General features: G+C 37.7%; 1 protein-coding gene across 9 annotated transcripts in view; it reads left to right on the top strand.

Annotated features, from left to right (window-relative positions):
• ADAMTS6 (ADAM metallopeptidase with thrombospondin type 1 motif 6) overlaps positions 1 to 27,224 on the top strand; it is a 343,812-nt gene that overhangs the window by 300,144 nt on the left and 16,444 nt on the right. For 8 of the 9 annotated variants that reach the window (XM_072605071.1, XM_072605074.1, XM_072605076.1 and 5 more), the window contains 3 exons: positions 9,809 to 10,013; positions 22,765 to 22,941; positions 26,488 to 26,644. In XM_072605071.1, coding sequence (XP_072461172.1) covers positions 9,809 to 10,013; positions 22,765 to 22,941; positions 26,488 to 26,644 — 539 coding nt within the window. Of the gene's footprint in view, positions 1 to 9,808; positions 10,014 to 22,764; positions 22,942 to 26,487; positions 26,645 to 27,224 lie in introns of those variants that run through there. The other variant, XM_072605078.1, reaches the window with a different exon arrangement.

Here is a 27,224-nt window from a genome sequence, read left to right as displayed (position 1 = left end):
TTTCCTATTTTCCTTAATGCTAGTGCTTTCCCTCTGTTGATTATTTGCAATTTATTATACACACACGCACACATGCGCGCACACACACAGAGTTAATTAATACATAGTTATTTGCCCAGTATCTACTCCATTAGACTATATTGTCTTTGAGAGCAGTGTTTTTTTACCTTTCTTTGTATCCTCAGTGCACAGTGACCTATACATTGTAGGTGCTTAATAAATGGTTGTCAATTAAGTGATAGATTGAGGCTCTTCCCCTAATCTGTTTCTATTGCCTCTTTTACTTGAATCCATTTTTGTGAAAAGTTTGCTATTTGACTTTTTCTTAGTAGTTGTAATTATACAATTATATAATATATATGTATATATGTATACACACATACATGTACACACACATATATAACAGGTTTCTTAATGAGCAATGGAGCAAATACCTGTAGTTTCTCCAGAGATCGTAAAGCCGGGTATTTTGATAGGAATGACAAAGTCCCAGTCTTCAGGCACTTACAGGATTAAAAAGAGAAAGAAATATTAAATTACATGAAGACATTGTCTTTTTGCAGCACCCACATTCTGTTCTTAATTGACACTGAGGTGGAGGAAAAATGGATTCATCTAGACCCTCAATAATTTTTGCACAAAGGCTATTTGTCCTTAATACCAAAAAGAACTTTTCAGAGGGAATTTTGTCAAGTGACTGGTAGTTTTGTCTACACAGTGCCAAACAACTGGCTTGATTATTTTTAAAGTAAACCTACCGATTACTTTGACATCTTGCAGATACAACTGTAGGGTGAGTCAAGATAAGCTTCCTGAAAACAATGAGACTTGAGGAAGGTGGAGAAGAAAGGGAATGTTGGCTGAATAGGCAGGAAAAGAATTCTGGGTAGGAAACTGAGATCTAGTTCTATTTCCAGTTCTTCTGCAGCCGTTTGGGTGATCTTGGGTAAGTAAACTAACTTTTTAGGTCTTTAGTTTTCTTAGCTGTAAAATTTGGATGAGATGATTTCTAATGTTCCTTCTAGTTCTAACATTCTGTGACTCTGTCAGATGTTAGTTTTTTATGCAATGGAATTTTATATGGGAGAGTAGCTTAGCTGTGTTTCAACCAATTAGTAGAGTATAACAAGTTTTCAGAGAAAAGTAATAGAAGAATAGATGACAAAGAAAATGACAGGGCAATAGGAGGGGATCAAGAGGAATTAATATGAATCAAACAAGGGAAAGTGACCCATGCCAAACTGAAAAATTTGATATTCATTTGAGAAGGTGCCTAAGAGCTCAGAGATTGAACTGTTGAGGAAGAATGACATTCCCTTCCATGGCAATACAAAGGAAGGAAGTAAGCAAGCATTTGTTAAACTCTTACTGTGTGGCAGGTATTATGCTAATTGCTTTACAAGGATTATCTCATTTGACCTTCACAACAACTATATGAGAGTTGGTGCTATTATCCCCATTTTACAGCTGAGGAAACTAAGGTGAACAGAAGTTAAGTGATTTCCCCAGTGCCACATAGCTAGAAAGTGTCTGAGGATCGATTTTAACTCCGATTTTCCTTATTCCATATCCAGTACTCTATCCACTCTGTCTTCTAGCTGCCAATGCAAGAGTACTTGAGCTTTTGAAATATCTAGATTAAAAAATAATTCACTAAGCCTTAATTCACTAAGGCTTCTGGATAGATAAAGAAAGAAATGGTGGTGCTCATGTGGAATGTTAGGATAGGAGGAAAAGGAAGGGTCATTATCAGATGATATAGAATAATAGATATTTAGGACCCCAATAGAACAGCACTAAAAGGGTACATACTTTAGGAGATGAATCCAGAGTAGACTTTTCACTATGTTGAGTTTGAATATGAAGGATATTTCACATGTAGTAAAATCATATGGAGATATTATTCTTTTGTAACAGTTTAAATTGTCATAGCATGACTGCAGTTTTTAAATGTCATGAAAACAATAAAGTAGTTTATCCATGGTGAGATAATTGGCACAATGGATAGAGACAGATATAATAAATAATCTTTAGCTAAACTTCAGAATGTTCTTCATATTAATAAAAAATACTGTGACAAAATATCAGTTACTAAAATACTTAGCACATGAAGTTTTCTGATTAGATTAATTTAATTTTATGTTTAACTGAGGATTAAACAGAAATCTCTTTGGCTTCAAATAGTTATTAAAAATCTAAAATGGATTAACTTATAGTACTGTTTAATAAAAAAATCCAAATCTTTTTTGATGATTAAGGACCTTTCAATGCATTATAACAGTCATTTCAAAGACCAGTTGTGACTTTGTAGTACTGTGTGTATAAGAATTATTGGAGACCAAACTAGAGATTTGTGTACTGACTCTAGGATATTGGCTGAAGGTGTTAAAGTTTTTAAATAAATATCTATTTTTTCTTGTAAATTGCTCCTTTTATTTTTCAGATAATTGCAAAGCAGAAATAAAATTCTGTATAATGGAGGCTTTTCTGTTGTTTTTAATAATTAATCCTGGTTTTGCTTATTTGAAAATTGAATTCTGAAGCATGCCATGATTTACTTTGCTCTTTGTAAGATGTTTCTTCGTGTGTGTAGCTGAGAGTGTGGACTGGGTAGCAGAAGACACCCTAACCTCAGTACTTCAGGTGTGTGAGCCTCACTTGAGATGATGAGTTTGGTTCATGAAACCACAGAACCTCTGTCTTTGCTTGAAGACCTAACATAAACCTATTGCCTCTTGAGGTATTCCAGTTTTACACTTTTAAAGATCTTTAATTGTGAGGAAGTTTTTTTTCCCTTACCTATAAACTGATGTTTCTTTGCAAACCTCTAGGTAGGACTCCAAGTTCTACAGTTTGGAGTAGTACAACTGATCCCTTTACGGCTTCATCTCAAGTCTTCTCATCATCCTCTCTTCTTATCTTCCTCACCTACTTTTGGATGCATTCCCAGTTTTTCAATATCCTCTCTAAATAGTGGCTCTAGAATGGAAAACAGCAACCCCTGATATGGTCTGACCTTCACTTCCTGATTGTTCTACTTCTATTAAATGTAATTTAAGATTCCATTGGCTTTTGTGGCTGCAGCAGGACACCAATGACTCATGTTGAGTTTACAGTGTAGTAAAACTCCCAAGTCTTTCTTCACATGAACTCTTGTTTAACCATATTTCCCCAAGTCTCTATTTGTTCGGCTCAGTTCTTTAACTTGAGGCTAAGATTTTATATTTATTCCTATTAAATTACACCTAATTAGATTCATCCAGTCATTCTAGCCTGTTAAGAGCTTTTTGGATCCCAATTCTGTCATCTAATGTATTGGGTATCCATGTCAGTTTTGGGTCATTTGTAAATCTGACAAGCATGCCATCTATGCCTTCATTCAAGTCACTGATAAAAATCTTGAGCAAAACCAAACACCTTCTGCCCATGCCATTCCACTAGAGACTTCCCTCTAACTTGACGTCAATACACTAATCAACACTTGTCATTTAACTAAATTTTAGACTACCTATCTATACTACTATCCAGCTCACGTTTCTCCATCTTGTCCACAAGTCTAACACAACTTTGTCATATGCCTGGCTAAAACTAAGTTCATTATGTCTGTGGCATTTCCCTGAACTATTGATATGTCTGGCAACCTTGACAAAAAAGAAGGAAGTAAGATTAATTTGGCATAACTTGTTCTCTAAATGAACATGTACTGTCTCAAGGAAATTAATGCTTCCCTTTCTATATGCTCATGAAAAATCTTTTGGTGGAGTGGATAGAACACCGAATTTGGAACTGGGAAGTCCTGAGTTCAAATTCTGACTTCGTCATCTGCTAGATATGTGACTCTGGGTAAATCATTTAATGTCCTGGGCCTCAGTTTCCTCATCTGCAAAATGAGAATGTTGAATTTCAGTGACTTTAAGGAAACTTCCTTCCAGCTTTAAATCTGGACCTACATGAAGTGTTCTGGATTTTTTTTTTTATATGCATTGAAATCAACTTCACCAACCTATAGTTTGGAAAACCTACATTTTTTTTTTTAATCAACACTATTTTTTGCCGGTCTCTAATCCTGTGACACCTCTTCTCTTTCTCCACAATTCTTTTGGTGATTATTAACAATAATTCATTGATTATTTTTAATCAATAATTTTAAAATTAATAATTAATATTATTTATTTTTATTCATTTATGACAATAATAAATCATTGACAATAAATGCCCAGATTCTTTCTATTCTGGAATGTAGCTGATCCAGGTTTACTGATACAGGAATCTTATTTCTCTTGAATGCTCAGCTCAATATACCTCTTTCATGAGAAGAGATGTCCTGATTCTCTCAGTTCTTTAGCATCCCTTCCAATATTTTTGTATTATCTCCTGTATCTACAAACATGTATTCCCCAGGTAGAACATAAACTCTTCAAGAATAGAGACTTCGTCACTTCCATATTTTTCCCCCAGTACTTAGCACAATGCCAAATATATAGTAAATGCTTAAGAAATATTTGATTAAGTTCCATCTTACAAGAGATGGAAGAGAGACCCAATAACTGGCTTTATCAGCTATATTTAGGGTTTATAATGCAAGGTTAGTAAAAAGTTTAGCAAACTTTTAGCAAACTTCATCTAATTCAGTCCAGATCTTCAAGATTAGCCAGTTTTCCTAATCACAATGCCCTTGTGGCCAATAACAGTGATACAGTCCAGATCACCTGCTGATTGACTGCCCTAAGTTCCTTATGGAATGAGGAATAAGACCCCAAAGGTTGGGTCATACTCCTTATTTGATAGATATTTGCTCTCAACATAAACAAAAGAAGTCTTTGTGGCTATCCTCAGTTATTTTGGGGATATCTTTATGAGAACATTCAATCTTTTATTTTCATTTTTAGTTATTTTCCCTTACTTCCATCTTCTGCACACATCTTTAAAAATCTGAGTCAGTAGATGAGTTTCCTTTACAGCCACATTTATATCTTCAGAGATAACTTCTCCTTACTTCCTCCTCAGAACCATAGGTGTTTGTGATGTCAGATTTTTGTTCTTGAGAACTTCTACCTGTTGAACTGACTTCCATTATATATTTCAGGGCATGAAATATTATTTACTTTTTCTCTGAACTCTTTAAAATTCCCTTACCCCAAATCTAAAATACCTGAAATGCTCTGGCTAGGCTTCCCTATCTTATTTATCATAAACTCAATCAAAGATGGTGAGTTGAGTTGCTTCCCAGGTTCCTGTCCTTTATATTTGAGTAACTAGTTTTTTTATTTTTCCCAAATGTATTAATTTATTTGTTTTCAGTTTTCAACATTCATTTCCAAAAGTTTTAAATTTTCTCCCCCTCCCTCCCTAAGACAGCATGCAATCTTATGTGGACTCTATACATACATTCCTATTAAACAAATTTTCACATTAGTCATGTTGCATAGAAGAATTACAGCAAATGGGAGAAGCCATGAGAAAAATTTAAAAAAGCATTATAAAAGAGAAAATAGTCTGTTTCATTCTACGTTATGATTCCATAGTTCTTTCTCTGTATGTGGATGACATTTGACATCATAAGTCCTTGGGAAAGGTTTTAGGTCCTTGCAGTGCTGTGAAGAAGGGTGAAGTCTATCAAAAACAGTCCTTGCACACTGTGGCTGTTACTGTGTATAATGTTCTCCCAGTTCTGCTCACTTCACTCAGCATCAGTTCATATAAGTCTATCCAGGTAGTTCTGAAGTGCACCTATTCGTCATTTCTTATAACACAATAGTATTCCATTATGTTCATATTCCACAACTTGTTCATCCATTCCCCAAATGATGGGCATTCCCTCTATTTCCAGTTCTTGTCCACCACAAAAAGAGTTGCTATAAATATTTTTGTGCCTGTGGTTCCTTTTCTCATTTTTATGATCTCTTTGGGACAGTTCTAGAAGCGATATTGCAGGGTTAAAGGGCATGCACAATTTTATAGTTCTTTGGGCATAGTTCCAAATTGCTCTCCAGAATGGTTGGATCAGCTCACAGCTTCACCAACAATGAATTAATGTTCCAGCTCTCCCCCATCTTCTCCAGCATTTATCATTTTCCTCTTTTGTCATGGATTTTATGCCTCTTTAGCCAATCTGATAGATGTGATGTGGTACTTCAGAGTTTTGATTTGCATCTCTCTAATCAACAGTGATTTAGAGCATTTTTTCATATGATTATAGAAAGCCTGAATTTCTTCCTCTGAAAACTCCCTGTTCATATCCTTTGACCATTTATCAATTGGGGAATGACTTGTATTCTTGTAATTTTGACTCAGTTCTCTATGTATTTTAGAAGTGAGGCCTGTATCACAGGTGCTAGTTGTAAAAATTCTTTTCCATTTTTCTGCTTTCTTCCTAATCTTGGTTGCATTGGCTTTGTTTGTGCAAAACCTTTTCAATTTAATGTAATCAAAATTATTCATTTTGCATTTCATAATGTTCTCTATCACTTGCTTGATCATAGATTCCTCCATTCTCCATAAATCTGACAAATACACTATTCCTCGCTCCCCTAATTACTTTTTTCATATTGGTACAAATCACATCCATAATAACAATTCCACTCGTCACTTCCTCTATCCTTTGAAAAATAAAATCATCATCGAGACAAATCTAGAATTTCTCAAATGCCTGCTTTTAGAAGAGAGAGATCTAACCTTCATGACTGGGTTCTACCTTCTTTCCCAACCTCCTCACCTATTCATTCTTCTGACTGGTGATCTGTAATACACCCCCCTGACAATATCAGTTGCTTCTTCCTCCTTAGTTCCTTACTCAAATTCAACCATGCTTACTCCTTCTATTTTTTGATTTTCCTCACAGATTAGATCTTTTTTTAAAAAATATTTTATTCCCCCTCCATTACATGTAAAAACAATTTTTGACATATGTTGTTTGTTTTAAGGTTTGAGTTCCAAATTCTTTCTCTCTCTCTCTCTCTCTTTCTCTCTCTCTCTCTCTCTCTCTCTCTCTCTCTCTCTCTCATTCTCCCCACCCTTCTGAAATGGCAAGGAATCTGATATAGGTTATAGATAAGCAATCATATAAAACATTTCTGTATTACTCATTTGTGTAGGAAGACTCAAATTTTAAAAAAAAAAAGAAAAAAGGAAGAAAGAAGTTAAAAAATAGTATGATTAAATAGACTAGATCTTTTTGATACAAAGTGCTATTCCACTGATTCTTTTGTCTGTTTAATTTCAGTAAGATGTACTTTCCATTGGAGATGGTAGTTACCTGATACAAAAAATAAAATGCTAAGTTTGGAGTTAGGAAGACTGGGTTTGAATCCTATTTCCTGACTCTTACTTAGTGGTGTGATTGACCCTGAGCAAGTCACTTAATCTCTTTCAGCCTTGGTTTCTTCATTTGTAAAGTGGATATATTGATGGCACCTACCATACAGGGTTGTTAGGATCAGATAACATGTGCTATATACATGCTAGATATCATTATTGTTATTGCTGCTACATTTTACTCCCACAATGTCTCAGTGATGCTTATGTGTTCAAATTTACTTCCTTACGTTGATTTCTATTTATTACTCATATGAGCATTTGTGTATAGAAGGACATCTAAGGGCAAGAATATTATCAATGTGGTTCTTTTTGGATATGGCCTTCTGTAAAGTTTTACACCTCTTCATGATGAGTTGATGTGAAGAGATTGTGGTTAAGATGGTACCGAAAAGAAACAGAACAAGGAGTGGGTAGGAAGGGGACCTTCTGTGGGTAATCAGTGGGTGGTCTGAACCATGACATCCTTTTCCCTTCCCCCATATCAATCACAAGGGCATTTTGATTAAGAAAGTTGTTTTAACTCACACCTGGGTTTACATACAGTTTGCTAAACTGATAATTTACTAACCTTGCATTTATAACCCTAAATGTAGCTGACTAAGCCAGTTCTTTGGTACATAGGAACTTCCTGGTATGTAAATGGACCAATCAGTAGACAAAAATGGAGTCAGCCTGGGTCTAGTGACAGGCCAGTCCTCACTGGTGACTCAGTGGATACAGCGTTGGGCTTGTAGTCAGGAAGACCTGAGTTTGGATTCTGCCTCAAACACCTGCTAGCCATGTGAACTTGGGCAAATCACTTAGCCTCTGTATGATTATTTCCTCATCTATAAACTGAGGAAAGTAGTAGCTTTCTATCTGCGAGAAATATTGTGAGAATAAAAAGCTAATGTTTGTAAAGAGCTTTGCAAAATATAAATGTTAGCTATTATCAATCAGATTCTTTCTGTATCATATATAGTGTGACAGCAAGAGAATATGTATTATTTATTCATTCCTCTTTTGTTTTCTGTTTAATGTCCTCATGATCAGATCTCATGTTTCCATGCACATATAGTCTTCTTTGCCCTCATTAGATGCACTCAGTCCCTTGCCAAGAGCCCATCATTCCTTTATCTGAAATGTAGCTAGGTTTTCCTTTGGGTGAAAAAGCAGTATTTAAAACAACTGTTTAAACTACTCAGCAATTCAAGCCTGGAGAAGAAAGAATGGTTTTGTGAGCAGTAGAGAAGTCAGCAGGCTAATGGACAGGACTTTGAAGGGTTGAAAGAAATAAAATCAGTGCTGAAAGCAGAAGGGAAATTGAAAGGGTGATTAATAAGTTTATTTTTATTCATTCCAAGTTGAAGGCTGTGGTGATACATCCAGGCTAAGATATTAGAGACAGACCCATAGCAAAACTAGTCTGGACAAAGAGTGAAAAGTCAGAGGTGGCACAGACTAAGGGAGACAGAAAAACAGAAACATCTACTGAATCACCAGCACCAGCTCTGTCTGCACCTGTGTTTAATTTAGTAGCTTTGTATTGAAGGAATGTCAAAGCTGGACCCTACTAACAATGTGCTATCTAATGAGATCATGGCTGGAGGTGGTATGACTGAATTTTCTATGACTGAGTAGACGTTTCTGTTTTATCTCCCAATCTCAGTGATGAAATCACTGTTTTTCTTTGTTCTTGGCAACTAAATCAGAGTTTTAGTATGGCTGGCATACAAGTTATCATCTTCAGTATACAAGTACACATTTCCTCCCCCAAAATGACATCATTCTCATTTATGAAAAGAAAAAAAAATTTAAAAAGAAAGAAAATTTGAAAATATTTTAATCTCCTCTGGAGATTGATTCAAAATGTTGTGTGATATTTTTGAAAAATGAACAATTGAAATAAAATTCATCCTTAACATAAATACTGAGTTTTCAAAAATTTAGGCCTTGAATCAACCAATTTCTTTTGTTTAAAAAATGATGAATAATATTTTGTAATGTTTTATTAAGGAATGAAAGAATTCCAAATAATAAAAAAGTAAAGCCCATTGTGGACCAATGAATGAAACATAGCCTCAAGTTTAGGATACAAGGAATTTGTGAGATCCTCTTGGGTTTCATGCTGAAAGGGAGTGCTAGAAAAACCCAGAAGTCTTCATATATGAAAACATCATCACAGCTCTGGGTTGGTTCCTAAGAAGTGGCGAGAGATTTGTACTGATGCCCACCCCTCCACATCCCTTTTCTGACCCTTAAATACTAGACAATGGCCCATAGGAGACCATTGTCCCCAGGGCTAAGGGACTGTTATTGAATTGCAGAATTATCCCTTAGTGTGAGTATATGTCCAGCAATCATTTCAACCACCATGGATACCTTACTCTTTCCAGACGGAGATTCTTGAAAGAGGATTTGGTCTCTTTATGAAATTGCTTACAACTCAGCTGAAAATTGCTGCTGCACTTAGGAAATGCTTCTTTGTGTTTCTCCCACTTGGTTGCTACAGGTGGTTTATTGGGGATTGGTTGGAGTGCAGCAAGACCTGTGATGGTGGAATGCGCGCGAGGACAGTGCTCTGTATCAGGAAGATTGGACCTTCCGAGGAGGAGACACTGGACTACAGTAGCTGTTTAACCCATCGGCCCATTGAAAAAGAGTCCTGCAACAACCAGTCCTGCCCCCCTCAGTGGGTTGCTTTGGACTGGTCAGAAGTAAGGAAATCTGAGGCTATCTTCTTTTTTTTCTCCAAGATGTCTTTACTGTCAATAGCAAAATATCAAATACTTTGGACATCTGAGCATGTTCCTAGTGCTTGCTAAATAAGGATACCTGCATACCAGTGAATCTGCTATTTTCTATTGTTGTTTGACAGGTAGTGAGAGTTTCCCAGGTCATGGAAATTAATGAATCTTTAGCACCCAATCTGATGGAGAGAGAGTTTAAAGCAGGGGTTCTTAGTTTTTTTTTTTTGTCATGGACCCCTCTGGTGGTCTAGTGAAGCCTACAGATCTGTTCTCAGAATAATAAATAAATGTATAAAATAAAATACATAGAAAACAAATATATTAAAATACATTTATGAAAACAGTAAAAAAAAACAAAGTTCCTAACCCTCAGATTAAGAACCCCTGGGAGTTTAGGGACTTTATCCACATGATCATGCGTATATTTTTCGGTCCTCTTCTAGCCAGGAAAATATGTATTTCCATGAAAATGAAGGTTCTTTCTCATTCAGGCCTTCTTAGAAGATGGGCAAGGGGAGGAAAGATGACATTTTAAATCATGTAAATACGTCTGCTCTTCTCATTTGAATTTGGTTAAATGATTCCCTAAAACCCAGACATAATATGATGATATGAGCATTTTAAGGTTTAGCCTCTCACCTTCCAATCACTCAGGGAAAAGCTGAATGTATTCTTTCTTTGCTTTCAAGCTATACTCTCGTACTTGCTGTGTAGCTCTTTTTAATGAATCATCAGTTGATCCTTACTTGACTAGATTTTCACATATTATAGAAAGTGCTCTACCCAAGGCCCGGTGAAGAAATGTGAAGTCAGTATCATGACATAATGAGGAATATGAAGTTCTGACTGTGTTATTGTCCCCCACGTGCTCTTACCTGAGCCAGGAGGAAGAATTGGTGGCAGTGGTGTTTTTGGCTATACATGAGACACAGAGAAGGCTAATAAAAAGCAGAGATATCCTGATACAGAACCCGCCTACTCTTCACATGTTCCTTGGGGTAGTAGCATTCCTAGAGTACTGATCAGTAAGGAATGAATGATGAAAAGGAAACAAAACTTTGCTTATATATTTGGCAAAAAATATTCCAAGTTTAGTAGCATAGCTTAGAGGTTTAGCAAGACAGGACTCATGTCAGCTATGTTTTCTATGATTGACTTCCATTGGTCCATAAAGGTGACAATCACCTTGGGTCTTTCTCATGTGCAAGACCTCACAAGAAAATCAGTTTTGTCAAAAACCAGACGAAACATTATTCTTTCAGAAATCTTGTGGGTGACTTGGGGAGTAACTCCCCTTCCTCTGAATCAATACTCCTTGAATGACCTTGTTTTCTGGGAGGCATGGTTGTATAGGAAGAGCTGTGTTTTAGATCGGACATAAAAGAGGACCATTGTGGTTACCCACAGAAGCTTTGGCAGGACTTTTTTCTTCCTAGTTTCCTGGCCATACTCCAATTTCAATAATTACATTCTGACTACTTAACATTTCTCTTACAGTTTAAATCAAATATGGGGATTTTCTTTGTTTTCTGCTCTAAACTGTGGTGTAGAACAGCATGGATCCCGCAGTGATAAGTAGACAGACTCCTGGTTGAATTTAAAAGAGTAGGCGTGATTTCACAGGGTTACTCACATTTCATGAGTTTTCTTAGCAATTCGGTTTCTTATTCTTTATGGAATGCCTTAAAATTCCATTGTAAAGCATCTTAGCAGGAGAACCAAAAGTTGAATAAAATGATCTTAGGAACTCAAGTCAAATCAACAAGACTTTGTCCATTTCAGCACTGTGCTAGGATAATGAAGAATGCATAGTTCTTGCACATCATTTGCCACAATATCTTACACATGGTGGGCACTTGATAATTGTTTGTTGAATTGAATTGAATTGGGTCTCTTCCCTCAGATGACTTTTAATTTTATTACAGGGAAGACATATTCAAGACACAATTTGAGAGCAAGATTATATATATAACCAAGTATCTAGTTTTCTGATTTTGAGATTTATAGTATAAATGCTAGGCACTCCCCAAAGGAAAAAAAAAGTGAAGGATAGAGTCATATATAAAATCTTTTGGTAAGCATGGAATTTGATTAGTTTTGGAAGAAATATAGAATTTGGATTAGCAGAGAGAGAGAATGGCCAGAGGAACAATGAACAAAGGTAGAAGGAATAATGGCATATTATGACTGGGGTTAGGGGTCAAGGGTATATTCTGGCAAATGTTTAATTACCAGATCTCCAGGAAAAAAAATTGGACAGAACGCTTTTAAATTTAATCTGCAATCTTGTCATTTTCTCCATTGTTTTCTTAAGTCTATACAATCAACAAAAGAACAAGTTGATCTCTGATTATTTGTAATATTTGCCCATTTCTGAGTTCTTAATACTCACAGGGAACATTTAACAATTAGTTCTAGGTAGCTGACATTGGTGGGCTCCAGCACACCTCGAGAGGTAACAACAGGAAGATGGGTCTACCTGAGGCAGTAGGATTGTGTTAGGAATAGAGGGAAATAAGACAGGAGAGAGAAGGTCAAGCCAGGTGATAGAGAACATTTAATGAAAATGTACATGATGCATAAGTCCTACACTCTATCAGCACCATAGAAACAGAAAAACAAAAAGATAAATGTTAACCAAGGACTGGGAGAACACCCTGACTACTCATTGAAATAAAATGCCCAAATCTCCCTTCAAGTAGTAATGTTTGTGTACTGGTTTGCTACTGGTTTGTCTACCAACACTTTTCTGTCTTTTGTTTCACTTAATATTTATGTTAATATAGTGCTGGGGTTGGGGAAGGTGTGGGGAGAGAGACAGAGAGAGAGAGAGAAAGAGGGAGAGACAGAGAGAGAGAGAAGAGAGAGAGAGATTGAGAGAGAGAAAGAGAATGAGAATCATCACAAGAAAACAGCTAATATTAATAACCTGGAGCCCAGGTTAATGTTAGTTATTGATGTATATACATTCCAACTATCATGTTAATTATTTATTATATTGTCATTACTATAATAATTATTTTATAACTGCACAATATATTACTATATACGATATAATTATATATCATATATTATAATTATAATGTTATATATCCTATAATAATTACATATCATCATGATATCTGCTCTGGCTCTGTGATTTCATTGGTATGGAGATCTCCCAATAAAGAAACTGCCTCTACCAATGCAGGCTGGCACCTTATTACCATACTGTCTAGGGGCACTGAGGGCTTAATAGACTGGTCAGTATAAGTCAGAGGTAGGACTTAGACCAAAGTCTTTTTGTTTCCAAGGTCAACTTTCTATTCCCTATACCACACTCAGTATTGAAAATAATTTATACTTATTTGTATATACTTATACATTTGTATACACATTGTCTCATTTGATACAACAACACTGTGATAGTAGTGTAATTGTTGTTATCCAATTTTACAGATGAGCAAACTGAAGCTCAGGGAGGTTAAGTGACTTATCCAAGGTCACAGAGCTGGGGATGTAAATCATGGTTTCTGATTCACAAGTTTAGTGCTTGCCGAGCAAGTTTACCTGACCATGCTGCCTTTCAAAAAGTGATCAAAAAAACTTTTACCCAAGAGACTTAAGTTCAGTTTAAAAGTCTGATAAAAACCTTTCTAAAACTGCTATTGAAAATGCTATAGAAACCGTTAGAAGATATTTTGACCCATTTTCTTTTTGGTTTCCCTTTCCTATTGATATTATGACTTTCACAGAGTCTTTCCCTTAGACGCTTTTAGTTTCTGGCTTTCTTGAGAAGTAATTTGTTGGAGCTAGCCCTAACTATTGAGCATTGGTCTATACTTCTAACATTTTGGGGGGGTAGTAGGGTCAACACATGGGAGATATAGTCATAACCCTGATGCTTTTACTGCTGTTTTGCATTAATAGCCACTGGGCTTATAATAGGAGCATAGATTTAGAAGACACTTGGACTATGTAGTCCAACTCCCTCATTGAACAGACAAGGAAAACCAAGGCTCAGAGAGATCAAGTAACTTGTTCTAGCATCAGACAGGATTTAAATCTGGTTGCTCTATTTCCAGAGCCTTTGCTCTTTCCATTATTTTACGCTGCCTCTTCTTTTCCATCCTGTGACTGGACTCGTGTGTGTTACAATCTCATAAGGAGCACTGAAGCTACTGTAGTCTTACCAGCAATGAATACTCCAGGAAATTCACTTTAGGGCGTAGATGAAAGGAGGGTATTCTCACTGTCTCAGAAACTCTCCTGACTTTCATCAATTTGTTCAAGTGGAAAAAGATCTTTTCCCCTTACAGTGTTCCTTCTTTATTTTCCAAAAGAAAAGCACCAAGTTCTCCTTTACTGGGAGAACTTACTTACTTTTTTATTGTTGGGGTGGGGGGGACAATCTACCAAAATAAAATAAATGGCTTTAAGTGAAATAAAAGTCTGAGCAGCATTGGGATGGAGAATGGAAACAAGGAACTTGTTCTTCCCAGAGGAATGAGATTCCTCCCACAATTAAAAAGAGGCCCCAGTAGAACAGTAGTCCGCAACGCTGGTCTCTCTTAGTGAACCCTTTGCAAATATTTCACATGGATTTTCTCCTGACACGCCTGTGCAAATTTCCTTCCTCTTTCTGCACCCTCCTATCCCCCCCGCCCCTTGCTGTCTGATCTCTGCTAATCACAAGGGTGAGGTTCAGCTGGTGAAAACATGTTATAGAGGGTGGAATTTACTCTTTGACCCCTTCCTTTTCTTCGTAGGCTGCTGCGATATAAAATTTCCATTGTTGCAAAGCCAGGAACTGTTTTCTTCATCAATGAAACCCACATGCCAAATTACCCAGGTGGAAAATGGCTACTTTGGCAGCCCTTTGTGAAGCTAATTAAACCACAGAATGGCTCTTCATTGCTTGGATCTCCCATGCCACATTGGGCTTTCATTGACTTTCTATCCTTCTCACCCTTTTGTGAAGAGAGTAACTCTTAAAAATATACAGGAAAACATAGAAGTGGCTGAGTATTGTGGGTGGGCCTCACCAACCCTAATGTCTTCTTTTGATGTGTTCTAATAATTGCTTTTGACTTCCACAGATGACACATTCCTAGAAATTGATTTCTTATAGTACATGGCAGAGATCTGGGTATGAAATGCCTGCTATTTATATATAGTATATTTGAGAAAGATGTATCTGCCGCCCCCCACCCCTCCATCTACCCAATCTCTCTCCTTGAAATTCCCACCATTGACAATGTTTCTTTAGGTGAATCACTGTCGTGAGAAAGAGTCGTGGTAAAGTACAAATTGACTACCTGGGGACGGGTAACAAATTAACCTATCATTCCATTATTGATCTAGGTATTAGCTGGGAAAGTTGGGAGCTGGGGGAATGGGAAACAAAATAGGTAATTTCAAAAGGCAGGAACATAAAACTTCTAGAACAAGGGATGATACCTAGGTTGGCAAGCCAATTTTGGAGTCCTAGAATTAGCCCTAGCTTCATGTCAAGTAATAACTCATATTTTGGTAACGTGAAAGTTTACAATACACATGCCTCACAACCACCTCCTGTGAATCTCATTTAACGGATGAAGAAACAGGGTATCATGTTAAGTTACCTACCCCTGGTCACCTAACTAATGAGTGTAGCAGAGCAGAATTCTAACTCACGTCTTCCTGAGTCCTGTCCTGTCTCTGCTATGGCAGACTGCCTCTCCTAAACAACTTTGAATTGAAACCCACAAATCTAGCAGAAGCTTGGTGACCCCTGTGCTATCATCTGTTCTTTTTTACTACCTAGACCCCAACTTTTTTTCCCTGAGAATCGTTTGAAATATCTGTTTTGCAAAAAAAAGTTAGTCTCTTTAATTGTAGGATTGCTTACCCAGAATATATATTCATACTTGAATAAATGCCTTCTTAATCTTTTTGAAAATGAAAAAATCACAAGAATTCCTAAAACAGCATAATATTCTGATGGTTAGAATAAGAAATCCTGACTTATAAGCTATTTGCCTGCACTGTCCAGAACCAGGAGAAGTTTCCTTTAGTCACTCTACCTAAGACAACCTACGGAAATGAGATCTTCTCTCTGTCAGACTTAATGAGGTCAATGTGAAAATGAATCTGACAGGATTTTGATTTGCTTTTAACTATACTTGAATCTAAGTAGACAGAATCATTGTTATTGTGATACCTATTCAAACTTCTGATTTTATGGTATTACATATTATAAAATGTTGAGTCTAATCTTTTCCTTTAAGGAAATTTCTAAGATAGATATTAAATGGGCGGCTAGATGATGAAGTGGTTAGAGTGCCCGGTCAGGAATACTCATTTCCTGAGTTCCAGTCTAGCCTCAGATACTTGCTAGCTATGTGACCCTGGGCAAGTCACTTAACCCTGTGTGCCTCAGTTTCCTCATTGGTAAAATGAGCCGTAGAAGAAAATGGCAAACTACTCTAGTATCTTTGCCAAGGAAATCCCAAATGGGGTTGTGAAGAGTCAGACATGATTGAACAATAGCAAAGGTAGATATGTCTGAGATCATTAGTTGCACATCCTCATACTAACCATCACAAGTATGAGGGTAAACTTCGGAGAAATATTGCTCACTCTTGTAGAATTTACATTCTAAGAAAAACAAACTAAGATAGTGAACTTACAATATAACTCACATTCATATAGTTAGAGTTAAAAAGTGCCTTCTTTATAAAAGTCCCTGTGTGTTAGGAAGTCTGTGTGTTTCTATCCACAGGTCATCCTCTGTAATTTTATCTGCATGCAGGCGCTTTAACCAGGGTAGTGAAACTTGGAGTGTGAGCATTTGTTCCTTAGAAATCAGCCATCAGGACAAATCAGGGCTGTATTTATTTTGCTGTTGCTGTTGGTGATTGTCTGGACTTAAGGAAGTGTCAATAATATAGAGTCAAAGTAAAAGTGGATGCATACTTTTATTTTTGAGTCTGGTTGTTAAACATTTACCATCATACCCTATATTGCTCTATAAGTATTGCTTGAGCTTGGCAGGAGTGTAATAGATGGCTCAAGGAATGAAGTCATCACCAGACTGAAGGCCTGGTGACTTCAGGCTAAAAATAATAATAATAATAATAGAAATAATTAATAGAAATAACAATCATCATAACTAACATTTATATGGCTCTTTAAAGCTCACAAAATGTTTTAACATCCGTTACTTGTTTAAGCCTCACTACACTGCTGTTTATACAGATAATCCCTCTTGCACAGATTGCAATCCCTCTAAAACCCTCTCTGTGGTTTTTGAGAGTTGCTGTGGCTAAAAAATTCAACATTGTAGACTCAATCTAGTGTCGAGTCCCTCTGAATTTAGCTAGGCTGATCCTCACATGTGGGCAGTTAGGTGGCACCATAGTGCACACTGAGCCTAGAGTCACATCCAGCCTCAGACACTTACTAGTGGGGTGACTCTGCTCAAGGTCACTTAACCCTGTTTGTCTCAGTTTCCTCATATGTAAAATGAACTGGAGAAGGAAATGACAAAACACCCCAGAGTCTTTGTCAAGAACACCCCAAATGGGGTCACAAGAGTTGGCCGTGACTGAACAACAATTCTCACATAGCAGATATTGGCTTAATCTTGAAGTCTTCTGATCTTGGTAGGACCTCTCCAGGCTTATCTTTCCTGGACTACCCTTTGGTAATGCAGGCTCAGTGTAGCACTGGAGTAGAACCTCTCCAGGCTTATCCTTCCTGGACTACCCTTTGGTAATGCAGGCTCAGTGTAGCACTGGAGTAGAACCTCTCCAGGCTTATCCTTCCTGGACTACCCTTTGGCAATGCAGGCTCAGTGTAGTACTGGAGTAGAACCTCTCCAGGCTTATCCTTCCTGGACTACCCTTTGGTAATGCAGACTCAGTGTAGCATTGAAGTAGGACTCCAGAGGAGGATTCTTCTAACTTACCAACAGCGCTTTCTGCATCACACTTCCAAATACGTGCCAAATAAACAAGATAGATAAAGGTCTAGTAAAAGTGAGATAAAGAAGAAAGAGGGAAGGAGAAGGAAGAGGATAAAGAAATAAGCTACAGACAGTGACTCTGTCTCTTTTCCTCAATTCTTGAATCTTCTTTTCTGATCCTAGAAGGCACAAAGAACTTGCTGGATGGTGACGTGAATGGAAGAGCAGTTCTTACTGAGTGATGGATTTCCCCAGAAATCACTGCTTCTAGATGTTGAATAATGGTCATGCTTAGAATGTACAATAGAGTAGGAAGAGTATTGGATCTGAATTCATGACATACATTCAAATCCTAGCTCTGGCACTTACCCACAAATGGCTTAACCTCTCTGATCTTGAGAATGACAAGAATGCTTGAAATACCTGTAGCATAGGGATGGTTTAAAGTACTTTTTAAACAAGTGTTCTGTCAATAGGGTTTGATGTGATTATTATAATGAGATTAACCTTTCTATAGTTCCTGGAAGTAATTTTGAAAACCAAATTGTTTTAGTTATCAGAAGACATGAAATGTGACATGTGACATGAAATCAGCCAGGGTAGATCTTCTAGCTGTGGTAACACAGTGTTTGTGGGTCAGTGCCTGGTGGAGCCTGATAAATCTGGAATTACCAGGGTTAATCTAGGAGCTTCTAGAACATTTCTTCTGCTGACATCTGTGAAACTTACATGATATGGAGTGGGGGAAGGGTATGGGAGGGAGGTGTGGTTGAGATGCTCTTTATCAGCTAGGCAAGCATTTCTTCTTTTCTGTTATATTCCCCATTAGTAATGGTGATCTGCAATGAATAAGTATGAAATTTTGGAAATGTACAGTAATGGGAAACTTTGCTCCCTATTTTTATTTGTACATTATGTTTGTTTCTCATTTCCTTTGGAAGTCTGGTAGTGTCTTCACTGGTCAATGATTCACTAGTCTAGCTGATTCTTCCCTTTCCTTTTGCTGCCACAGGATAGAGTGTTGTTTGTCTTCTGTCCTGAAATTCTTCCTTACCTCAAGGAAGGGGGTTTAGCCTGAGTAAGGCAGTCCTTTTATTCCTCCCTAAAAGATGTTCCAAAATTTGCTCTTCTCTCTTCAAGTCTCTACACATTTTCCTGCATACACCTTTCCAGTTAAAGACCTCTCTTCAAAATTTGCTGAAAAAATCTGAGGTTATTCACTTGGAGTTTTCTTTTAGTCCCATTTCTTCATCTCCAAACCCCTTGACATCAAGAGTTGTCCCTTTTCCTGGCAAAGACCAATACTTCTACATGTGTTCCTGATCCCATCCTCATCTCCAGCATATTGACCATTTACTCATTCTTCATCCCTCTCTAATCTTTAATCTCTCTCTGTCTACTGGTTCCTTCCCCAGGTCCTTCAACTGTCCAAGATTCCATCATTAAAAAAACAAAAACAAAAAAAAACTTTCACTGGAACTGACTAACCCCTCGAGTGATTGTCCCATATTGCTCCTCCCTTTCTCAACCAAACTCTTAGATAAAGCTATCTGCTCATTCTCAACTCTCAGAATTTTGCCTTTGGTCTTCATCCTGCAAGTGAAACTGCTTTCCCCAAAGTTACCAGTAATGTCTTTCTGGCCAAATCTGATGGTCTTTTCTCAGTCTTCATTCTTCTTGATCTTTCTGCTACATATGATACTGTGGGTCACTTTATTCTGGATTCTCTTTCTCCTTCCTGGATTTTTATGATAGTTCTCTTTCCTGGTTCTTCCTCTGATCTGTTTGAACACTCCTTGGTCTCATCATTCATATCATATCCACTAACCACCGGTGGTTTTCAGTGCCCTCTGTTCTGGGTCCTGATTTCTTCTCTCTATATTTTCTCAATGAATTCAACATCTGCCATAGGTTTAGTTAGCATCTCTGTGTATATGACTTATAGATCTACATATCCAGCCCCCTTCTATACTTAGCTCCAGTCCCCCATTACTGCCTTGCTTACTGGACATTTCAAACTAGATGTCCTAGAGACACATAAACTCAACATGTTCAAAACAGAATATTTTCTTTCTCCTCACACTCATCCTTCTGCCAGACTTCTCTATTTTTATCAAGGGTACCACTGTTCTTCTAGTCTCCCAGGCTTGTACACTTGGCATTAACTATCTACTCCTCACTTTCCTTCATCTGACACATCGAGTAAGTTGCCAGATCTTGCCATTTTTTCCTCCACAGTTTTTTGTATTCTGTCCTTTCTCTCCATTCACAAAGCCATCCCCTTAGGGCCAACCCTTCATGACTTCTTGCCTAAGCTATTGCAATGTCCTTCTAATTTATCTTCCTGGCTCAAATTCTCCCAGGTCTAATCCAGTCTCCACACAGATACCAAAGTGATTTTCCTTAAACTTAAGCCTGACCATGTCACTCTTTTACTCATTAAATTCCAAAGATGAAAGTATCTGGTGCAGGGACATGGTTTGGAAGTCTAAAAAGTTAGGAACAAATCTGGAAAGGAAATGAAAGCAGGTCAGCCTGGGCCTCTTCACAAAATGCATACTCCAGGAAGAACTCATCCATGGGAGAAGAGGGGTGGGCCTTGTTGAGTAATATTCCAAGGTGAACAGGCTTCAGGGTGATTCAGGATGAGGAGGGTCCAGGTGTTCAGTCAAGTTCCAGGATGAGCCATCAGTAGAGTCACAGTTTTGAATTCCAAAAGGGTAGGGAAAAATCACCAAATCTGAGATTTCCATGGAATGCTATTCCACTATAAGATCAAGCTCCTGGGTACTTTTGAAGTACTCTTCAATTCTTTTGTGCTTATTTTTTGACTCTTATTATATAAGGAAACTTTTTAAAAATTTTATTTTTCTCAGTTCAACTCTCTAAGTCATTTTCATCTAATATTTATTAAACATTCTCTGGGGTCAAGTAGTTTCTCTTGCTCTAACAAGTAGTTATTGTGCAGTAAATCACAATAATAAAAGAGGATGAGGAAACAGGGAACAGGATCGAAGAGTGTTGTAGATACTTCTCACATTTCACTTGATAAGGTAAAGAAAAAAACAAGGCACAAGATAATACAAATAAATGATAGGAATTGGACCTATTCTCTCCTCTTTTCGGGATTTCATTGGTGTAGGGAACTCCTGGGTCTCTGCAACTTACTGTCTTAAAGCATCACCTAGAGCAACGAGAGGTTATATGACTTACCCAGAGTCACACAAGCAATGTGTATCAGGTTGGACTTAAACCCAAATCTTCTTTTCCACTGTGTACCATGCTGCCTTTCGCTATTTGTCTTTTGTTGTTGTTGTTGTTGTTTTTTTTGCAAAAGTGGGGACCTTTCCTGAGATCATATTTCAAAGAAAGCAAGCAATACTGCTTTGACTATTATTGTTGAAATATTCTTTACTTATATTCTGACTTGAGCTGTTCCAGGAGTTCTGTATTACATACTCTGCAGTATGACTCCTCTCTTGAATCTATCTACTCCCACCATAAATAGAGACTCACTTGATAACCACTGATTACTTCAAGGAAAGATAGAATCTCTCTTCCTCCCTAGTTCCATGTTACACAAACCATTGGAACTCCTCCCCTGCCCCAGAATACTAACTCCAGGGTAGTATGTGTAAGTTGGAGACTTCACTGTGCTCACTTTTAGCTCCCTGTGCCAAGTTTATCACAGCTAATGGAAAAACGACTCCAGTACATCTCCTACAAAGAGTGAGTTAACAATGTTGTGTAGTGGAAGAAACACTGGGCTTGGAATCAACAGGTTTAGAAAACCTGCGTCTGACGCTATGTGGCTTTGGACAAGTGACTTCACCTCATTTTGACTTCACCTCAGTTTCCTCATTTGTAAATTGACTAGATGATCTCAAAGGTCCAGATCTGTCATTTTCTTAGGTATAAGCTATTATGCACAGGGCCCTCTCTTCACACAGAGAATATGTTCTTAAAGGAGGAATGCAGGTAGAAGGCAGATGTCCCAAGGGCTTCTGCCAGCTACTGCTGCACTGGAAGCCTATTTCTTAAAGCCAGACACTTCATTCTCTCCTTTATCTAATCATTAACCTACAAGAGATTGAGATATAGGAATGGGAAGTTACTTTTTCCTCTGGGGAACAGGCAGTAGCCATGTCTGAAGAGCAAAATCAAATTATATTTAGTTGATGGGTAGTAATGGACTGGGGGACTTTCTTTGTACCTGAAATCCTCCATGATATAAATGAATCTAATTCCAAATCTGCAAGAGTGATGATCAGTTTAATTGGTCATAGCCTGACATTCATAATTCCCAGCTTGCTTTAGAGACAAGACCTTTACACATTGTATAAATCCTTCTGATGGTACCAAAATTTTTATCAGTAGAATACATGCAGGAAACTAAGGAATCTACATTACAAAAATTAATATCTTATCACAGCTGAAAGAGGCCAAGGATAAGGAGAAATAGAGAAATAATTTGTAAGAGATAGAGAGAGAAATGGAGGGAGGGAGGGAGAGAGAGAGAGAGAGAGAGAGAGAGAGAGAGAGAGAGAGAGAGAGAGAGAGAGCCAAGAAAAGCAAACATCAGGATGGAGCTTCTAAGGATGCAGGGGAAAGAGAAAAGTATTTCTGCTTTTAAAACATAAAGAGGCTTCACATCTGGGAGAGTTTGCCTTGAGTTTGATGTGTATGTACCCTGTATATCCAAACACACACTTATTTCAGGAAAGACTTCCCTAAGATTCTTCTCTGTCTTTACAGACTGTCAGTGTTCATTTGTATTCGTCTCATTTCCAGTGCACTCCAAAATGTGGTCCAGGATTCAAGCACCGGATTGTTCTGTGCAAGAGCAGTGACCTTTCTAAAACGTTTCCAGCTGCCCATTGCCCAGAGGAAAGCAAACCTCCTGTCCGCATCCGCTGCAGCTTGGGCCGCTGCCCTCCTCCTCGCTGGGTGACTGGAGACTGGGGCCAGGTAAGGCAGTCAGACCACGGAGCAGCATGTGTTGACTTTTCTTGGCTGCTGCTGCAGCACCTTGAGAAAATGAAGTCTCTGACTCCAGGTCTGGTGGATAGAAGGGCTCAAGAGAGGAGTAGTAAGGTTCCAGAACATATAAGATAAGTAGGTGATATGTTGCTTCTTTCCCCTCCTCCCTACACATACATTTTTACCTCTTGTCTTCCCCTTTGTCTTTCATGTTAAACACACACACATACACTCTTATACATACAAATGTATGTATATGCCCAGAGATCCATCCATAATTCCCCAGGCCCAAATCCTAAATCCTTAAATTTAAATGAGAAGAAGGATAATCTTGCCAATCAGAGAATTAATTAGAAGATTTTAATTCTACCCTGAGCTGTAACAATCAACTTTTTCTTTGTGACCAAGAACGTCATTTTACCTCTCTATCCCTTAATTTTACCATTTGTAAAATAGGGATGAGTCTTCTCCTTACAAAAGAAAATGAGGTGGTTTATTTGGCTAAGACTGAGAAAGTTCTAGCATATCCTTAAAAGAAAACAGTGGCATAAGGACGGGTCATTTAAAGTAATGCTTCTGTTTGAATTCCCCTAGGAATGGCCTAGTTTGAAAACATTAAAAACTTCATACAAATAGCACCCCACTGACTAAATCTGCATATGTAATCTATGTTTCCTACTTAATATTAAAGTTGATAAATACAAATATTTTCCTGGGTTCTTAGAAGCAAGGTAATGGAGACTCAAACTATAGTGACACAAGGCTAAGCCAATGAGATACTGAGAGTCTGGATAATTTACATGTGATTAAACTCGTTATTGAATAGCAGTCATATTTCACCTCTGTGAGGCAGATTTGGTATTTGGCTATATTTATGTATTTGTAAAGTGTGGTAACAGTTTCACATCCTGCTGTTCTTATTTGAGAGGAGGCAGGAGAAGACATACATTTCCTCATACTGGCCTCCATTCAACAAGGATTTGAATGAAACACTTGTGGAATGTTAGACTGTGTGTCTACCATGTGTTGTGTACTGTGCAACCTAAGGGAAGTGTAAGAGAGTCCTGGAACCTTCCTCGAGAAACCTTCAGACTCATTATGCACACACACACACACACACACGCATACGCACACATTGTATAACAAATGATTGTATTACAAATGCTATGTGATATGCCAAAATATATTTCAATGTATAAGCTATTTGGTAGTGCAAAACTGATATTATGCTAATCCAATTCAATCTAAACATTGATTAAGTCTCTAATGTGTGTGAAGAACTTTGTTAATTGCTGAGAATACAAAGCCTGAAGAACTTATATTCTATTAGAATTCTATTGAAAGAAACATATCTTAGAAAGGCTTTATTTTTAATCAGGTGAGTATTTTTCTGCTAATATTCTCAATTTTCTCCTGCTGCAATATAAATGTCTATTGATGGTTTGTTGTTCCATGCTGGATGAATTCACTGGGCTACTAGAATTACTTTTTAAAACAGGATTGTTCAAAAGGTACAGATTGAAAGGCAGCACAAAGTGTTGGCCTGAGAGACAGGAAGACTTGGTTTCCAGACCTCCCTTTGACACCTACTGTGATTCTGAACGAGTCACTTAATGTCTCAGCGTCCCCAGAGACAACTCTTTTAAGACATTAAAGTATAAAGCAGGTGCTACTTTGTATCCCTGGAGGGAGTGTCATCATTAGGAGTCCCTAGGCTAATGAAATCACTGGTTCTATTTTTTAAAAAAGTCAATCAATAAAGTCTTTGTTTAGTTATACACAGGACAACCTGCCCTACTTTTCTCATACTCCTCCCTCTCCCCTCACTACCCAGGCCACAAATTGAAAATAGCCATGGTAATTACATTCTAAAAGATCTTTTTGTGGATTTTATGATGACTTTATTTGTCATTCTTTCCTGGAGACTTGAAAAATGAAATATTTCTTTGTGGATCGTGTCCTTTTTCAGTTGGCAAATATTGAATTTCCCTTTTGGTTTGGTGCAGATGAATCCAAAATGGTTTCATCATATTTCCCTTATGGCACACCAATACTACAGACACTATCAGTAAGAAAGGGTGTTACATTTAGCTTCCTTACAGAGCCAACCAGCATGTCTTTCACATACTCAGGGCCACTCTGTACAATCACTTTCAAAATTTCTTTTAGGCTGGGGATTGGAGAATTGATTTTTAACAAGTCACAAATAACTGTGTACTTTCATCCCAAATTTTTTTTAATCCTGAGAGAAATAAAGAGGCCTGATCCCTAGAGAGGGTATCATTATGATGGACTAGGCACATGAATTGATGTAAAAATTTACTTGGTCCCTTGAGGTATCCTTACATTCCTATTCTTTTAATATAACAGTAGTAAAATCAGGTTTCAACTCCATCATTCGACAAAATAACAGGAAAAAGGAATATTTCACCAACCAACACAAGGTTCACCCTCTTGGACTCTGTAGATGTCTAAGTTCAGATGCATGAAGAAGCACTTACTTCTTTTTTTATTAGTCCAGAGCCTAAACAAAACAGTTGTTTGCTCTGGGCAGATTGAAAAGGGTGTCTTTCTGCATTTGAAAATTGTTACCTTTGTATTATTGTCTACTGTGGAGGTGTTCAACCTGCATTGAAAGATAATGTGATTTGACATCACAAAATTAGTATTTGCCCCAAAGAGTTAACTTTCTTGGAAATTGTAAAAAATGGTATTTTAAAATATTCCTAAATGCTACCTTTCCTTTGTGTGACAAAGGTGGTTGCCTCCTCCTAGTCTCCATTCTGATCAAGGCCTCCAAATAGTCACTGGGCCAATCACTGTAGTTAGGGGCTGAACTAAACTAGAGGGCAGTGGACATTCATTTGCCCAGGAATCCAGCCTACAGATTGACCTACACTGTTTTGCAATTTTCCAGGTAGAAAGAGAACAACAATGACTTTCTGTCCATGAAAACAACCTGGGAAGACAGACTAATCCCCTGTCATCCTGGGAATTCATCTGCCCTCTTTTCTGCATTTGTTTTATTTTAACTTGAGAAGAGTCCCAAGGACTTTGGGACTATATGGTCTTTTGGGAACTATATCACCTCTATTTTCTTGCATAAAATAGGAAATGAAAGTCCACAAGCAGTAACATTGTAGGCTAGTCTGGGTATATCTGTCTCCAGGGAACTTTAGATGTGTTGGGAGTATTATTTATGTGCACAGTATTTTAGAATATAACACCACAAACTATTTGTACACCTAAGGCCAAACTGGAGAATTAGACAGGACCACTTGTCTTGCTTCTTTCTAACTGTCTACCTGAGACTTTGAGCCTTCCCTGGGAGATAGGCACTTTGACTTATCTAAAAAGTAAATAGATATCATAGAATTTTAATTTTCAATAGAACTTTAGTGGGAGAATTTCCTGGTATTAAATTTTTTTTTAAATAAGCATATGGAAGCATATATATTTAGAAGCATAGAGTCATCTTGAATATCTCAGAAAATAACAAAATCAGTGTTTTCTTTCTGCCTCCTTGGGACACAGTGTTCTGCTCAATGTGGACTTGGACAACAAATGAGGACTGTTCAGTGCCTCTCCTACACGGGGCAAGCATCCAGTGATTGTCCAGAAACAGTCCGACCTCCATCGATGCAGCAATGTGAGAGCAAATGTGACAGTACTCCCATTTCCAATACTGAAGGTGAGTTGTGGATGAAACAACACAAAAGCAGATGTGATGCCCCCTGAGGGACCCTTTCCTCTATCCATCCTCTTTCACCATCAGTGCAGTATGATCCTGACCTAGTTAACAACATGGCAGCTGCTGAGTAGTGACCTAAGAATCCTGTTGGAAGCATCGGAGAGAGTGGAAAGAGCACACAATTGGAGACTTTGGAGACCCCAGTGATGATTCTGATGTTAACTGTGTGATGTGTGATGTGACTTTCAGGCATTGCATTTAATTCCTCTGGGCCTCAGTTTCCTCCTCTGTTTATTTTTTTCAATGGAGACTTTGAGTAAGTGACCTCTGAGGTCCAGTCCAATGCTAATAATCTGTGAGTCTCTTCTCTCATCCTGTTTCAGGCTAAGTCTGAGGCTCATATGGTGCATTTTCTCTCTAATCTGGTTGTGTTGCTTTGCTGATAACTGAAGTCTATGAATGACCTTTGATGATCCATTCTTTAAAATGAGACATTCCTGTTTACTTTCAGCACAGCAATGGATTAACTCCGTCTTGAAGATTAGGTTTCACTCTTAGTAAAAGTATAATGAAAACACAT

Source organism: Notamacropus eugenii, chromosome 4 (genome assembly GCF_028372415.1).
Source record: "Notamacropus eugenii isolate mMacEug1 chromosome 4, mMacEug1.pri_v2, whole genome shotgun sequence".
NCBI classification, from domain to species: Eukaryota; Metazoa; Chordata; class Mammalia; order Diprotodontia; family Macropodidae; genus Notamacropus; species Notamacropus eugenii.
The sequence above is the reverse complement of the archived record's forward strand: the minus strand, read 5'-3'. Positions and strand labels throughout refer to the sequence as shown.